This window comes from Passer domesticus, chromosome 6 (genome assembly GCF_036417665.1).
Source record: "Passer domesticus isolate bPasDom1 chromosome 6, bPasDom1.hap1, whole genome shotgun sequence".
Taxonomy (NCBI): Eukaryota; Metazoa; Chordata; class Aves; order Passeriformes; family Passeridae; genus Passer; species Passer domesticus.
This window is the reverse complement of record NC_087479.1, coordinates 58,574,274-58,587,500: the sequence shown is the minus strand read 5'-3', so window position 1 is coordinate 58,587,500 and position 13,227 is coordinate 58,574,274. Positions and strand designations below refer to the sequence as shown.

General features: G+C 42.9%; 1 protein-coding gene and 1 long non-coding RNA gene across 2 annotated transcripts in view; one reads left to right on the top strand and one right to left on the bottom strand.

Annotated features, from left to right (window-relative positions):
* The window catches only part of KIAA1549L (KIAA1549 like), a 132,271-nt gene that overhangs the window by 42,654 nt on the left and 76,390 nt on the right, over positions 1 to 13,227 (bottom strand). The window contains exons 11-13 of the mRNA XM_064426093.1: positions 11,592 to 11,755; positions 5,618 to 5,808; positions 1,762 to 1,889 (exon numbers count right to left, since the gene is read on the bottom strand). Coding sequence (XP_064282163.1) covers positions 1,762 to 1,889; positions 5,618 to 5,808; positions 11,592 to 11,755 — 483 coding nt within the window. The remainder of the gene's footprint in view (positions 1 to 1,761; positions 1,890 to 5,617; positions 5,809 to 11,591; positions 11,756 to 13,227) is intronic.
* On the top strand, positions 1,945 to 6,713 carry LOC135303878 (uncharacterized). Its single transcript, XR_010365261.1, has 3 exons — positions 1,945 to 2,068; positions 4,721 to 4,875; positions 5,457 to 6,713. It is a non-coding gene; the product is annotated as an uncharacterized LOC135303878 (long non-coding RNA).

The following is a 13,227-nucleotide window of genomic DNA, read 5'->3' as shown; positions in this document are numbered from 1 at the left end:
AAGATGCTGCTTCTCAGAGAAGAAAATCTGCTGCTGCTTTTGCCAACATTTGTGTGAGAGCCACCAGCCAGGCTGGGGAGCTGGAGCAGGCTCAGGCAAACAACTGGGAGAAAAGCAGCTTCCTTCTGAAACTGGAAGGGAGAACAGACACCACCTTCTGTGGATGCTAAATACTCTGGTGAAGGTAAAACCCTGCAGAAAGCACGAACTGTCCAAGGTGACAATGGTGTTCATCATCACAGCACAGGGGAACCAAGGCAGGCTCTGTGATGAGAAGTAATGGGTGTCTTGAGGCTTTGGATTTTAATTTCAATTTCAATAGGCACTTGGGATCACACAGCTCCAAACTGAACTCCATTAATTCTGACAAGGGAGATCATTTCATCTGCCATGACCACGTCCTCCTTCTCAGAAGCTGTTCTGAAGGAGTTGTTTAAGGAAACTCTCCTAAACATACATTAAAAGACATGACTACAGATAAAAGGTTCCCCTCTCTTTACCAGGGAGCAAGGTATTGATTCCCTTTCATATCTCTGCCAGATGAGGTGACCCTTTCTAGAGCCATGGCAGTCGGGTGAAGAGAGTTCCACCAGAAGGAGCTGAACTCTCTACCAGGAGGGCAGATGAGGTGTCTCATGCACAGGTTTCTCCTAATTTTTTTCTCCTAAATTTTAATGAAACTAAGATTTAAAATGAAGGGTCACTATTTCCTTCCATTGCATTCAGAAGTTTATTTAGGTAGCATGTGTAGTTCTAGAAATGCACTACAGCCCAGATCAGAGGAAAGGATGTTAGGTGCTAGTCAATTCTTTAAAAAAAACCAAACAAATAAACAAAACTGAGTTCTTACCAATTTTCTCTGAAGATCTAAAACCTAACAAAACACAAAATACCTTCACTAAAATATTTTGTCTACCCATGTAAACAGCACTTAGCATTGGTTTGAATATTGGCTTTCCTGAGTGGGTAAGAAAAAAGTCATCATAAATTACAGCTTTTAACTTTGGAAAACACAAATGTTATTGTCTTGTAAAATGAGCTACATTTCATAGAGTGACAAAATAATTAACCTCTTTGAAACTTAGAACCTGTTAGCCAGTTTTCTATTTATAAGGAAAGCATAGCTATGGGAACAAAGCTATAACTCAGGAAAAATAAGGAAAGAGAAGAAAAGCAAGGAAGAAATGAGATTGGGTACTTTTCTCATCCATCATGGATCATCACGAATCCATCTCAAGTCACAAGGTCACCACAATCAACTAAGGTCTTGTAAGAAACATCCAGTGTGACATCCCAGGTGCATCAGGAAAAGCTGTCAGTAAGCGTTAATGACAAACAGGTGTGCCAAGGATGTGAGGAAAGACAAAGCAGCGGATGTTTCACACTTTCTCAAATTAATTTTTATCTAATTAATTCATCTTCATCAGATCTGGGCCAGCTTAACAGCAGCAGCAGAGAAAATTAATATCTTAGGGAACTACAAAACAAAGAAAGCTGTAAACCCTCTTCATTAGTTTACTGGTATTCCAAGAAAAATTTAAAAAGGGGAAAAACAAAAAAAAACTTGCAAAGGCCCACACCCAGAGCAAACACCAGGATGTTTCATGGGATCTGGAGAAACAGTTAAAGCAATAAAGGAGAAGGAGAAAACCCAACAAATGAGCCACACACAAAATGCCCAGGGACTGCTGAGGGTGCAAGAAATCGGTTTCCATTGGAGCCCGTGTGGGAGTGGCAGTGAGCACAGCGAACCCTTCTCACCGTTCCTTTTCCTGCCCTCGTCTTTGGCCGCTTTCTGCGGTGCCATCACTTTGTGCAGGGAGCTCCGGCCGGAGCTGGGCTTTCCCGACCCATTGCTGAGGATGGAGCCGGTCTGGCTCGGGGAGCGGCTGCAAGTAACCATAGCAACAAGGCAGGACGTGAGTTCCTCCTCCTCAACCTCCTTTCAAGGTTATTTCATTCGCACGGTTTGCATGGCTGAGTTTTCAGGTCTGATTTGGTACCAAAAGGAGACAGAATAGAAACAGCACGCAGCAACACGGTAAAGGCAGGAGCAGAGTGATGGGAGGTGAGCACGACTTTCCCAATTAGTTCAGGGCTGGTGGGCATCTTGGTGGCTTGGAATGCAACTGCTCCTCATGCATCAGCCCCACAATGATAAAAGTGCCACCACCGAGGACAAAAAGTCCCGTTGTCAATTCAGGGTCATTAACCCAGACAAAATAAAGTAGACCTTTGTTTTAGGATGCATGGCTAAATCGATTCCTTTATTATTCAGCCTGCATTTACAGTCAGCTGTTGTCAGCCACAATGCAAAACACACTCACTCACTTTGCACATATGCACACACAACGTGATAAGAAATTTCTCCTTTTCTCCTTTTGGCACATACCCTTGTTTAACCAGCACCCTAATTGGCTGAAACCCCAAAGAAAATGCTTGTTTTAATCAGCCATTGCATATCCTTGTCCTGAAACTGGTCCCTGCCCAGGGTGAGGAGGGAGGGCAGGGCAGAACCGCTGTGCATTCAGTCCCAGCGAGGAGCAGGGACAGAAATGAGCAGCGTGCTCTGGGCTGTGCTGGGAACAAACTCCCACCACAGCTCCTCTGCTTTTTGGGGTGCACAAGTCCCTCAAATCCTAATGCACAAGCTGGCAAAATCAGGCCACAGTAGATAATAGCACGTTTGATGCCAGATTGCATCCAGACACAGTTTGTTGTTTTTTTTTACATGTGAAACTGCCATAAAGGGAATGAAAACTCTCCTCAGGACCTGTGTAGTTATCCACAAATCTATCTGCAATCTACCACTGAGTTGTCATGGGCAGTGACAGGGTGATGTGAAGAGGTTACATTAAAGAAAAAAAAATGGGCCTGGGCACAGAGGCTTCCATTTACAGAGAAAAAGAATCAAATCAAATTCTATTGCTGTCACAATGGTTTTATAACCAGACAATGGTACTAAAACAAAACAACTGTCAAAACCATCCTGTAAATCATTGCCAATACTGTATCATCAGCTTGAAACATTCATTTACCTCCAGATCTGGCCACCCTGCCTGGTGTAAGTAGAAAGTATTTACTGTGTTCAGAACAGCAAGGGGCAAATATGAGAAAAGCAATTCTTGGGGATTCCCTTTTGAAGATAGCCTAATTGGAAATATGTATAATTTAAGACAGGCTTTTTCCAGCTACAGGGCTCTAGGAGAATACAGCATGCAACCCCACTCAGTCCAGCCTGAGGGTTTCCTTTGGAAATTCTATTGAAAATAAGTATTCTTGAGAAGCAGGATTCCTCCCTATAAACCTGTCTATCACTGCTAAACAGATAATCCCAGCCCAGTAAAAAAGATCCATCCAGGGACAGACCAACCCCTGAAGAAAATCTGCTCAACTTGGGAACACAGAAAAGAAGTGAGCATGGATAGCTTGCACAATGATTTCTGTGGTGACACTAATCCAAATATTTATCCTTTTTAAGTGGTCCTCATATTACTAATTGAGAAGTTTCTTTCAGTGGTGATAGCAAAGATACTCTGATCAGTTACCAGCCACTTCATGGCTGTCTGGTTTGAATTGACCTTTCTAGGCTGTAAAGTACCCTGAATGAAAGAGCAAATACATAAAGGGCAAGAAATATTTCTTCATCTTCAGCAACCATTAAATTCCATTTCCAGACACAACTCCTGGGAATCAAAAATACTGAAATTCTACATGTTCTTACTTACTCAAGTAATCACCCTGAGGGAGGGAAAACTAACTCTTAGTTATTTGCTTAGAAGGGCACCAAGGTTCAGCACATTTTATAATGAGAATAACTCTCCTAGACCAAGTTTGCTTATCAGCATTTGTTTAAAATGGTGCAGATTAAGTGGGGGATTTCTGCGCTCACTCAAAGGACTGAGTGGAGTGCTTAATCACTTTGGTTTGAGGATTAATTAACAGGGCTGGTTTACATTTTTTATGTGTATTTACACATGGCTTTGGAGAGGCTTCAAAACATTTTAAAGAACAATTCCTGCAAGGACTTGACCTGCCCAGCACCAGCAGCTGCTGTGGGTTTCATGGTCATCTTCCAGCTGTCATTTCTTCGAAGGATGGAAGGCTCTGAAAGGGACAGGTTCACATGGACTGTGGGACCTAACCCTTACATTTCAACGGCTTGTAGCCTGAACAACACCTCACTGGCATTAAATGGCAGAACAAGACTTTATATCCAACTGCAGCTAGCTCGCTCTTCTCTGCTGGTGTGCCCTGCAGACAGCTCTTTCTACATTCCAGGTGATTTACTGCACAGACAAAGGAATGTGACAAACCAGGCACCAGCTCAGGGTCCTTCTGTCTGCTTTTCTGCAGGGAAAACCTCAGCTGATGACCACTGGGGATGTCTACCCACCCCTGCTATCCTCCAGCCCCACACCACACTGGCTGACATCTTCTCCTTCCAGCACGTCCCTGTCACAGTGTGCAGCAACACTGTGCTGAGTATTCCAAGCTTTCCCGTTATTCCAAAGGGGGAAATATTGGACGAGATGAGGTGACTCAGCTAGGAAGGCTTGGTTTTCTCTAGAATTGCTCTGCATTAGTCAGCTGCTTTTCTTGTATGTTATAAAATCCCTTCAAGAGGCCAGGCCCGTGGAATTCCTGCACGCTACCCAACAACAGCTACCTCTATTCAGGCTGTTTGCCTAACAGGTTTGTTCTCCTCTCTTCTCTTCAGCATCCATCCTCAGCTCCACTCTCATTTAATGCCAAGGAGAGAGGATCAAGGAAAAACTGGCTTCAAAGCATGCAAAACACCTGGGATAAAGGGATAATCTGCTTTCCTTGCCTGCAAGGACCAAGGCAAGGAATACTCAGCTATTCTGTTCATGGGTGAGGGCAGACATGAGGTAAAACTTCCTAACAGGAAAGGCAGGAGAGAACAGATGGCTGGAGGAGGTTGTGATCATCCCACCAGTGGAAGACTTTAAAATAAGGTAGATAAAGATGAGTTAGGGGGATGTTGGACCCTGCAGCAGAGAAGAGGAGCCATATAGCTTCCTGGGGATCTTGAATCCATGATCCTACAAGCCTACAGGCTCGACATGAAGACAGTGCAGACCTGGGACACTTCACCCTAGACACTGACATTATCACTCTATTCTTACACTTCTGAAGTTTTGTCCTGCTGTAGATGCTTTGGATCTAGAGGTCTTCCATAATTTAGTGTGTGTTTGGGGTTTCCCCTTCTGCTAGTGAAGGCATCGGGTCCAATTCTGGAGTGGCAGAGCCTGCCAGTGGAGTGACAGCAATTGACAGTGGCTGAGGACCTGTCTTTTGGCTCCTTGAGAAATTACCAGTGCTCATGCTACCTGGTTCATTTGGGCTTATCTCTTGTGCAGCACCAACGTGCACACAAAAGCCACTTCACCTCTTCAGTAAGACTTCACTTGGTTTTGTCTCATATTCTGCAGCAACCTTACACATCCAGCACAGACCAGTGTTATGCCAAGGATACATCGTGGAGAGGAGCCACCTGTCACAGACAGAGCCCGAGTGCCAAACCTTTCAGCAACCAGCAGCACATATCCATATTAAACCCCTGTGTGGAAAGGCACCAGCTGCCAGCCCATACCTTTTCCTGGTTTCGTTGGATTGGGCAGTTTTGATGGTGCTCCCATCCTGGGTCGTTTCCCTCTCCTGGGAGGCAGGAGCATCTCTGACTGGGAGTGGAAGGATGACAGTCTCCTGAGTCACAGGTAAAACCTCATCCTCTGCTCCCTGCTGGCCCAAGTGTTGCTTGGCATAGTCAAAGCCTTGTACTGGCTGCAAAAAACAGGAGAAATAACAGGAATTTCCAGCATGTATTAGATTTAGTATAAATTCTCAAATTCAATGTAAAATTTTTCACTGCCCCTTAACGTTTTTAATTACATAAGTGACAGGTAAAAATACATAGATTACAATGTGAATGCCCAACAGGAAACCAATTTTCTGATGAGATCTCCATTCCACACATTTTAAACCTGATTAATTAGTATAAAATTGATCTTGGCTAACCTTTCTTACCCTGCTCTAACACCCCCAGAAATTACTTTGACAGACAGTGGGAGAACAAGAATGTGGAAGGAAAAATTAGGAGTAAAAAAAAAATAAAACCATACTGAAAACTTTATTTCACAAAACCCTTGTGCTTCCAAAGAAGGTGGGAGTAATTTATTCCCAGTCAAGCCAAAGTAAAAAAGGCACACATCAGAAAGTTTCATGGGCAACATTTTCCAGAAAATAATCTTTTTCAGATCAGTGAAATTAGATTTCCCCTGGCTTGCCAGTTGCCTACTGGGAAGGATATTACTGACTTCACGTTTCTCTTGGGAAGTGGCATTTCACCAGAGCCTTGCAGCAAGGCAGTTCCTGCCCAGCAGAACTAACACATGCCTTCTGGGCAAAGCAGCCAAGGAAAGGTGGATTCTCTCAATGGAAAAATTAAACATTTTAGCAAAACTTGACTTTCCAAACTGCATTTTCAATTGGAAGGAAAAGAGAAGGGGGAAAAAATGAAAAAAACCCCACCAACAAAAAACCCAACTCACATTACCTGTTGAAAAAAAAAAAGAAAAATAAATCACTCAAAGAAATTCATTACCACCTCTGGAAAATATATTCTTTCTACACTAAATACAACTAACTTACCAAACACAGGAAACTTGTTCTTCCAGGGGTAAAAAGGCTATTGAAAAAATGCTAAAAGAGGACCACAAAACACTTCAAAGTCGAGAAAGTGGAGGTTTCAAACCTCACACATACTTTGGAATTAGTTCATGACTGATTACTACAGGTTCCTGTCATGTCATCATTGAATATTTTGGTTCCAAAAGAAAATCAGCACAAGAAAAAAAAATTGCTGTTGGTACAGAAAAAGGATGAACTCTGAAAAGCATTTTCTCTGGTTGTGTCCCTTTACTAAATCTGGGCTGCAGCTCTAAATTCTGATACATTTCACAGGTGATCTCAGTCTGAAAAGAATGGGGCTGTTTTCCACTTTTTGAAAAATGCTTTTTCTTTGTGTGGACCTGCATGGCATTCCCAAACTCCTGCTCAGACTGAGGCTAATGGCTCCTAATGTGCTTCCATCCTTCAGCATTGCTCTGATAAGAAGCTTCAGTGCATTAAGGAGCGGGCTAATGCTGATAAGGGAGAGCAGACAACTCCACAAATCACCCCCATGGAACTCGCAATATATCAGAGAAATGCTAATTCACTACCACCCCTCCATGGCAAGCAGGGTATCACAAAACAGCCACCAAATTAGCCACAGAAACAGCAAAGGAAAGAAGGGAAGCAGAAGCTGTGTGAAGGACAGCTAGGAAGAAATTCTGCACAATATCCTACATAATAATATTGTTAATTAAAATATTGGTTTTTTACCTCATTATAGACATTAAGTGTCAGTTAAGATACCCCTAGATATTCTGAAAAAAGGTAACAAGAGAGGTGATTGAGTTATTTCTCCCTCCATGCCTTTGAAAGAATCAAAGAAGTTTCAACTTCATGTCTTACTAAAATTTAAAAAAAAGAAACAACCATCTCTCCAAACAAAAAACAAACCAAACCAGAAACTGCAGGACATGAGAATTCCTAAAGAAGTCTGCAATGCCCCAGCTCAGATCTGCCACAGCAAGAAAATGAAGGATTATTTTAATCATCAGAGTTCTACTTACCACCATGTCCAGCAACAAACTGCAATAAAAGGAGAGCTGAGAAAGTCATCCTCATCAGCAGACATATTGCATTAAATAAAATTTGTTCTTGGATCCCTGCTCTGTAAAAGCCCACAGGAGCAGATGGCTCTGCCACCCCTGGAGGGAACTGGCAAGGCTAAATCACGACCAGGCACAGCTGAAGCACTGCAAACATAGATGTCCAATACATCCAAAATACTGACAAAGACTGAAGGACTGAGATGCTAATAATTGCTTTTGAAATAATAGATGGGTAGAGAGAGACCACTAGATTACACTGCCTTGCAAAGGGCAGACTGAGTACAGTTGTTTCTGGGACTCTTTTTCCTTGTAATGATAACGAAAAAGACACTAAAGATGTTTAAAAAAATCAAAAAAAGGAAGAAAAGGAGAAAGGAAGGAAGTGAGAGAAAGAGAGAGAGAGGAAGGAAGGAAGGAAGGAAGGAAGGAAGGAAGGAAGGAAGGAAGGAAGGAAGGAAGGAAGGAAGGAAGGAAGGAAGGAAGGAAGGAAGGAAGGAAGGAAGGAAGGAAGGAAGGAAGGAAGGAAGGAAGGAAGGAAGGAAGGAAGGAAGGAAGGAAGGAAGGAAGGAAGGAAGGAAGGAAGGAAGGAAGGAAGGAAGGAAGGAAGGAAGGAAGGAAGGAAGGAAGGAAGGAAGGAAGGAAGGAAGGAAGGAAGGAAGGAAGGAAGGAAGGAAGGAAGGAAGGAAGGAAGGAAGGAAGGAAGGAAGGAAGGAAGGAAGGAAGGAAGGAAGGAAGGAAGGAAGGAAGGAAGGAAGGAAGGAAGGAAGGAAGGAAGGAAGGAAGGAAGGAAGGAAGGAAGATCAGCCCCTCCCCTCTATTGGTATACAGTCTCACTGACTTTTTTTCTCTGTGCCCTTTATCAAAATGATAAGGCTTGTTTTCCCACACCCTGCAGCACTTGCTTTTGCTTGTGGGTCTTAGACTACAGATCTTATCTCTCTTTACCTGCATACTTACTCTTTCATGATCTTGAAAAAAAAAAGGTGAGGGGACAAATGAGATTCTAGACTTTAAAAAAGCATGCTGTGAATTAGAAAGCAAGGAAGGCAAAAGTTAACATCCATCCAAAACCTCAAAGCAGAAACAGTTGCTTAAAATAAAAACAGCGTTGAAATAAAAACATTAAAATAAAATCCCATCAGAATTTCACCAATTTGAATTTATACTTCTTTCATCTTACAGCGAGAGAGAAATTTGGGGGAAAAAAATGTTTTTCAATTTTCCTTTCCCCTGCAACTGCATCCAGATGTCCCTGACTGCTGAGGCAATTCAGAACAGCACCACAATTCCCAGGAGAGCTCCTATAAACCACGCTGCGTACGAGAGGTCATTCTGCAAACTTCGTTTATTCACCCTTCCGCCTGCCACGGCACACAAGTCACGCCTTCATTCCCAGCTCGGGCTGCAGCCCCGCTGCTCTGCTCCATGCCCTGCCCGCCTCCCGCACGCGGGTATTGGATGGGAATTGGATGGGAATTGGATGGGAATTGGATGGTAAATGCGTCGTTACCCCCGGCGCTGTCCCGGGATGCGGCGGCTGCGCTCCGCAGCGTCCCTCCCGCAGGAATGCCGCATCCCTGGGAGCGGCGCCGGGCATCCCTGCGAGCAGGGCTCCTCCGCTCCCCACCCGGCTGCTGGCTGCCCGAAAGGGCTCACTGAGCTGCTCCGGGGATTCTCAGAGAATCGCCGATGCACACAGGCAAAATACCAGCACGGCTGCTGGAGCTACAAATCACTCCACTGTGACTCCACGTCCAGCAGAGTCAGCATTAATCAGCAGTCTCGGGCACTTTGCTCAGCCATGAAATACGACAGGCTCGTTTTAAATGTGACACGGCTATGTGCTCGTTTGTGCTCCCCAACTGCATGAAATATGGCAATTACAGTTCAAGCAATTACCACTAGCCCTAACACTGGAATGAAAAATAAAACTAAAACTCTTCTGTTCAAAATTACCTTCTTTCATTATCTTCTCAAAATATGTTTCTTAGCCTTACTTTAATTAAAGATGCTGAAATCAGGAATGACCAAACCAGTCCATTCCCATGTGGATTTGTCTTCCTCAGTCCATATAACAGCATAAACTCTAAACTAGACCTGGCAGAACCTTTCTGATGGAGTCATCATTGTGAAACTAAATGGAAAGCAATTTAGCTTTCATTTAGAAATGCACCACTTTTCAGATAATGAATTAAATTAAATTTTATGGAGTCTCAAAATAAACCAGGAAGGGGAAATGCACTCTGGAAAGGGACCTCCTGCACTCCAGCTGCAATGAGAACAAACGTGCAGGAAAAGCTGGAAAACAAACCCCCAGGAAAAGGACTGGTGTGGGTGCTGGGAGCTCAGCACCAATTGGTTTGTTCCAGCAATTGCAGATCCGGCTCCCATCTGATGCAAACGTAACCTGACTGAACAGGCTTTAACCTGAGTGTGTATCTTACAGCCTGATTAAATCTGATTTCTCAGGAGCAGTAAAAGCCCAATTTTGTTTCCTTTTTGGAATTAAAACAATGGATTAAAATATGAAAATACTTTCAAGTTTTTTGTGTGTTATAATTTCAACCAGCAGTAGGTTGTTTTGGGTTTTTTTTTACATAGCAACTTTCTTCAGCTGGTAAGCATCCCACATTGATGGGCAGTTCAAAACAACATACAAAAACCAACATACAAGGTTTATCTTTTTTTTTTTTTTTCCTTTAGCTGGGACCAAGATGAGACATAAAAGTAATCAAATAGTGCATAGCATTGGTAACAGCCCCTAATAAAGTATAATTTGCATTTTAGGGGCTTCATTGGGGCATCTAATAGCATTGCAGTGATATTCATTCCTGTCTGTGTTTGTGATATTGTGTGTTGCATTTTTGCAGATCTAGTCTTAACACTGGCTGGATAATAGTGGATAAATAGATGAGCACACTGGAACCAAAATGGAAATGTCTTATCTACATCATTTTTTGATACAAATGTCTGGTTTCCAACTGGCACCAGCTGCACCCATCTGCAACAAACCTAAGATAAGGAGAAAAGAGCTGTCAAATGCCTCATGCCTTCCTTCAACTCTTCTTCCAAACCACATTTTTCAGCAGAAGCAACAGAGCTGAAATCTCAATAATCCTGCTGTCTGTAGCATTAAGAAACCAAAGAAAAAATTCATCATCTCAATCTCATGTCAGCGGAGAAGAACAAAGCCAGCTAAAAGGGCAAAGGAACAGTCTGACTTACACAGAGCCCCAGAGGCTAAAAACTCTTATCTTTGGGTGGGCCTCATCAAGAGCTATTTAATAGCAACATTGAGAGGGCAGGCTTTTTCACTATGGAGATAAAACAGTATTGTGTGCCATTTTTCTGTCAGAGGATCAAACTGGAAGTGCATTTGATTTGGGAAAAAAATTATTATAATTGATATGGATTAGTAACTTTAATTGCTTGATAATTGCTTAATAATTGCTTGAATTCGACCAGAAATATACATAAATTTGAAAGTCCAAAACACCTAAAAGAAAAATAGCTGTAGGAGAAAAAAAACCCTCAAAGAATGTCAATTCTGGATTTTATGGAGTCTGAAAATAAACTGGAAAGGGGGAATGCACCGGAAAGGGGGAATTGCACTTCTAGAAATTTGTGAGGAGAACTTTGATAGTGCCAGGTCTGAATTGCTACCAAACTTCAGACATTCCCACCTTCAGCAGGCAGGAACAGCTCAGGCCACGGGTTTTGAGGTCCTACAGGAGATGTGCTGTGAGTACCAACCCTTTCAATCCAAACATCCTTCAACTGCATCCATCCAAGAGTCACAGCCTCAGCAGGCAAATGGACCTCTGGGCGTGGGGCTGGGTCACTGACCTTGGCTCTCTGAGGCAGGTTCATCATGGTGTCTGGTTTGAAGTCGTTCTTGTTCTTCCTGCACAGCACCGCGGTGATGATGATGATGATGACGGTGACCACGGCGATGGGGGCCAGCACAGCTGCAATGATCCACAGGTTGTTTGGGGGGTTCTTCACCACGGCTGCAGAAAAAGGCAAACCAGCAGTGGTGAGCTTCACTGGGCAAGGTTCCTGCTGCTTCCAGAGCCTTCAATTGCCTCCATGTAGAAATTAGTATAAAAAGCACTGTTAAGTAATCTAGCTTTCTAAACAAGGGAATACCTTTTGTATTACTCTAGTAGGAATAAAAAGGAGAAAATCAGCAACACTGTTGAATTCACAAATCCCTGGACTCTCTTCTCTTAGTTTTATATTACCTGGTTATATGCAAAAGCAGACATCCACTCCAAAGTCAAGACAGATATCATATAAGATTTCACTCCAACAGTTCATTCACACAATAAACAAACAAATAAAAGGTGCAAATAATGCATCCTTGACTAGTTTTCAAACACAAGCCCACCTTAGAGCAATGTAGCATAGCATGCGTGTTGAAACAACACACATGAAGTCCATACATGGCAGCATACATACTGGCAGAGCCTTTTAAAAAGCAATGAAACTAGCTGGAATAGTTACTATCAATATCAATAAGGCAATGAGAAGATGCTTCTCCTGTGCTCTAGAAGTAGTTTATCATAGTTAAGGTCAAAAATAATTCATCATTTCTGAAGGAGCAGAAATAATGAGGTTGGAAAGAGCTATGTGCAGATATATCAACGATGGCATCAAGAAAAGGGTACATTTCAGAAATGCAGCAATGCAAAAGCATTTTCGACTCCATTTCGTCAGAATAATCTCTCTTAGAATGAGCCTTCAACTTGTTCACACATACGAGATCCTCCTGTGGCACATTCCCTGTTCCCTCATTTCATTTTGGAAGACAACCTCTTTATGATGCTGAACTTTGCTGTAGTGAAATATTTAGTGGACTTCCCCGTGCTATCCCTGTTTATTTTGCTGTGGCACTGGTTGCTGGCGTGGGCAGGCAATTGTGAGAACACCAGCACAAAGCAGCCGTTCCCATTTCCTGGGGGACCCGTGCTTTCAAATGTCATTGAGCTTATGAGCTGTCAGAGGCACTCAGCATCTCCCAGGATCAGACTTCAAATGCAAACCAGCTTCTTCTGCAGCAGGCATTGGGAACTTCAGCTGAAAGCCTGGCTGGAGCCTGAGCCCGTTCTTTTGGTACATTTGCAAGGTTTTGCAAAGCCAGTGGGGTGATGTAGGAACAGCACCATTAGGCTCAGAGCTCGAGCACAAGACTGCAAAAAGGCCAGGTAGGAGACGTTCAAGGTTCACTTTTTAGCAGACTTGCAGAATTCTTAATTATTGACTCTGACATTTAGTTTGGGGATGAAAGTGCTGTGGGGAAGGAAATGGAATCTGAATTTTAACAAATAACAGAAACTTTAATTATAGACTGCTGCTGTGGAAGCAGCAAACAATAGTTGAAAAATTATATTTATTGCTTCTAAGGGATGCAGAGGAAATTATCACCTTATGGCTAATAGGATAGACATTTAGGAGTCCTAATTTACATCTTTAATTCAGT